Source organism: Limulus polyphemus, unplaced genomic scaffold (assembly GCF_000517525.1).
Source record: "Limulus polyphemus unplaced genomic scaffold, Limulus_polyphemus-2.1.2 Scaffold3844, whole genome shotgun sequence".
Lineage (NCBI taxonomy): Eukaryota > Metazoa > Arthropoda > Merostomata > Xiphosura > Limulidae > Limulus > Limulus polyphemus.
In genome coordinates, this window is record NW_013669454.1 from 106219 (window position 1) to 110360 (window position 4142).

General features: G+C 31.8%; 1 protein-coding gene across 1 annotated transcript in view; it reads left to right on the top strand.

Moving 5' to 3' along the window:
- Positions 1–2367, top strand: part of LOC106470145 (TATA box-binding protein-like protein 1) — a gene marked incomplete at its 3' end in the record, with an annotated part of 21056 nt that extends 18689 nt beyond the window's left edge. The window contains exon 4 of the mRNA XM_013930675.2: positions 2273–2367. Coding sequence (XP_013786129.1) covers positions 2273–2367 — 95 coding nt within the window. The remainder of the gene's footprint in view (positions 1–2272) is intronic.
- Between the last annotated feature and the right edge of the window lie 1775 nt (positions 2368–4142).

Here is a 4142-nt window from a genome sequence, read left to right on the forward strand (position 1 = left end):
CGGGGAACAATCCAGGATGACTCTGCTCCATTCCACAGGTTTATAATATTCATGCACTCTATGCAGTAGATATGAAATAAATAGGAAATTTCACTCTAGGTGTATTGAAAAGACATCTTAAGTTTTATTTCATTGTTTCAGGTGAAGGAATATCTTTAAAGGGAGATGATCGAGTCACTACACTAGTCAGGTACCAGCTCTCAATCCTACCAGAAACTGCTGGGAGGTGATAGGTAACAAAGTGCAAGAAAAGAAATTGAGAAGCACCTTGGAATTGCAGGAAGCCTTAATCTGCACGTGACATCATTAACTCATCCCTGCTTACATTCAGTCTCTCGTGCACTCTATGCCACAGCAACGTCAAGCAGTTATCAAGGCCAGGGGGGGCACTACCAAATATAAAACAAGAAACAGACTCTGTGACCACTATTTGTAAATTACATTAGTGATGGTATCTTTAAATCAAGGTTTTCTTACTTGTAGAACATGCCACAGCAATGTCAAGCAGTTATCAAGGCCAGGGGGGGGCACTACCAAATATAAAACAAGAAACAGACTCTGTGACCACTATTTGTAAATTACACTAGTGATGGTATCTTTAAATCAAGGTTTTCTTATTTGTTGATCATCAGCTGTAATAGGTTTGTCGTGCTTGGTTTGTTAATAAAGATGCGTATATGAGTGAGCTTACACAACACAATGTCTGTAACCGTTTCCACTAGTTCTGATACTTCGACGACGCACAATCTCGTTAAAACTTACTGGAACCAATAAAATTATGAAGAAAATTGGGGGATGCAGTAATTTTTTCCATCACTGTAATATATATTGACTGTGGGAGGGATCACTGTTACCCCCAGATATTTTCAATCTCATAATCAATTACTACTACCTGAAATTTCCAAAATTTTATTGAGGCATTGTTTGGAAAAAAAAAAACCTTTTTGATGTAGAGTTTAAACTTTTTTTTATCAGAAAGTTACATTTTATATAACCAACCAGTTCCCAGATGTTTGGTATTTGTCAGCTTATGTATTTTGATACTTTATTTTTCCACTTGCAGTACTTGTTTCTTCTGGTTACAAAACATAAGAAAACACGGCAAGTACCTGAGACCTCACTTTCAAAATGTCATCACCATTACCTTTGTCATGTCTTGTTTACTAATTAATTGTTTAGGCCACATGCTCTTTTGATATTTAGGTGAACTGCTGACTGACAGAAAAAATACAAATTAAAAGACTGTCAGCATATTAGCACTCTGAGATCACATAATAAGTGAGCTAACTCGTGAGTTTAATATTTAGGAATTTTCAAAGTTTATTCTGGGACTTGTGGCAATGGCAGTAGTGAAGTTATTTACAGAAAGCAAGTAAACTCTTAGAATAAATAAGACTTTATTGGAATATCCAAGTGCATATAAAGTCACCAGAACCTTGAAGTTCAGATTATTTACTCATGGGAATAGGTAGATCCAGCTTGTTTCGTATTAAATACACTATTATATATTAATGTTTGAAATGTGCATATAGAAACATTAATAAATAAAACCACAATTTTTACAGAGATCTTTGGTTTACGATACCACACAGAGATTCTGGAGCTTTGTAAACATGACAGTTTGTGTACTATAGAACAGTAGTAATACCAAAATGTGAAGTTATAGTGTTTACTTTTAAACTGAGAAGGTTTTTTTATGTTTACAGTATTGTATTTAGCAATAAAAGTGGCCCCAGCGAGTGGTTACTGAGTGTGAACCTTTAATAAATAGGTTTTGAATGTGAACTTTTTTCAGAAAAAATAGCAGTGAGGTTGGGAAATTTAAAAATACCATTCCTTTTAGCAGTAATAACGTAGAACATTTCTGCAAGTTGTCCTTTATAACTACATGTAGAAATATCCTTATAGCAAAGTGTCTGAACAAGTAGCTTGTTCAATTGACTGTTAATGACATAGTAGATTGGATTTCTGATTAGCTTTCTGTAAAGTTAAATGCATAATTCAGTCATTATTAAATAATATAGGTTTGTAAATTAGGTTTTCTTTGATTTAAAGCCTAACGACTATTGTTTATTTCCGCACCGTATGAAGTTGGTCCTTGCCACATTAAATGTCAGTCATTATAAAAAATTTGTTTGTTAAAAAAAAACCCACTTTTCATCAGTTTGGTCTTGTATTTTTCCAAGCTTTTTTTAAACTATCCTTAGTATTGATTGCTACAACTGTTCTTTTCGACACACATTAAAACAAGATTTCTTTTTATAAAATCCAGCTATGAGCCTGAGCTTCACCCAGGTGTTACTTACAAAATCAAAGACATCAAAGCAACCATGAAGATTTTCTCAACAGGAAGCATTACCATCACAGGTACTGAACTTTATATCTAACATTGTCTTTTATATTACTTTATTTTAACAGTTGTTAGATTATCATTACCATTACAGGTATGTAATTTAACTCTCAAACTTGTCAGTGTGATGCATACCTTGTGTGGTTTCTTTTATTGTATTGCAAAAACAAAAAAGCACCTATTGAAGGAAATAATTTGAAACATTAGATAAACTGTCTACAGATTGTATAGCTTCTACAAAATAAAATGTATTTAATATGTGATATTTTTATGAGCTTCAAAATTTCATTATGCTTCTTTCTTTTTTAAAAGCAATTAAAAATGCTTAACTTTCTTCTAGACTTCAATTCCTGACTTTTTCATTCTTGTAAACTTTCATACAAAATTTTTATTATATAAAACTAAATTTTATCTTTGTTCTGATCCTGAAATCACTGCATGCACTTTCACTGAGTTTCTGACCAAAGGCATAGAATAGAAAGTAACTTATTTTACAATACCAAAATAAACATTTGACATTTTCAAAATTATATATATAAAATTAGCTAACTAGACCTTTTTATTCAGTGAATTATAACTCCAAAGTTGTTGTTTTATTAAATGAGTTCTGTAATATTAACCTCAAGACATTTGGGTGCTGGAAGGTTAGTGTGTAACATTCGCTTTCATGTGGTTTTATTTTGTTAAACTAGTATTACTATTACACTCATAAGTTTTGTGTAACGTTCTTTTATTAGTTTATTAATGTCATAGATCAATGTATGTGGGAAATAATTTTTTTCCAGAATTTTTTTTTTTATTGTTAACCATCTCCTCGTTTATGTAAAGAGCATTTTGGTAAAACCTATAAAGGTATTATTTATTAATTAATCAGAACTTTCTTAAGTGAATAAACCGAGTAGAAAAATTACCTACAGCTTTGCATTTATTACATGAATAGATGATTATTTCTGGATATGTTCAATTCTGCTAATTATCAGAATATTAATGAATTTTCTTTTATTAGGGGAATTATTTAAATACGTTAAACCCATTGGATGTAAATGTGACGTCAACAGTATTATAAGTGAATAAACCGAGTAGAAAAATTACCTACAGCTTTGCATTTATTAGGGGAATTATTTAAATACGTTAAACCCATTGGATGTAAATGTGACATCAACAGTATTATTTTGGCTTCTTTCAAAATAGGTTTATGTCACTAAACTAACAATTCTTATATGGTTAGCACTTCTACTGCTACACATTTTTTATTTTTTTATGTACGACCAAAAGGAAAAATACACATTGAGTCTAGATTTCATAACTGCTCAACTTACAAGTACCATTTGTATGGAGGTAGGATTGAAGAAATGATTATGTAAGTTATTGGCTGGAAAATTCTTTTTGCTTCATTGGCTATGTTGATAACTATACAAGCAACACATCACTGTGATGTGTTGCTTGTTTTGGTCACGTTTCTCCAATTTCTTAATTAACAGCCAGTACAAGATTCTTGTATCGATTAAGCCTAGCTGCATTAAATGCATTTTGAAATCAGTTGTACATCTTACAATTGAATTCAAATAGGTTAATTAGTTAAAAGTATGGACAACAATAAGCCAAGCACAGTAAATTCATGTAGTAGTTGCTTAGCAGAGTGACGTAGTGAAACTTGGTATGTAACTACTCGTGTAGTAGTTGCTTAGCAGAGTGAAGTAGTGAAACTTGGTATGTAACTACTCATGTAGTAGTTGCTTAGCAGAGTGAAGTAGTGAAACTTGGTATGTAACTACTCATGTAGTAGTTGCTT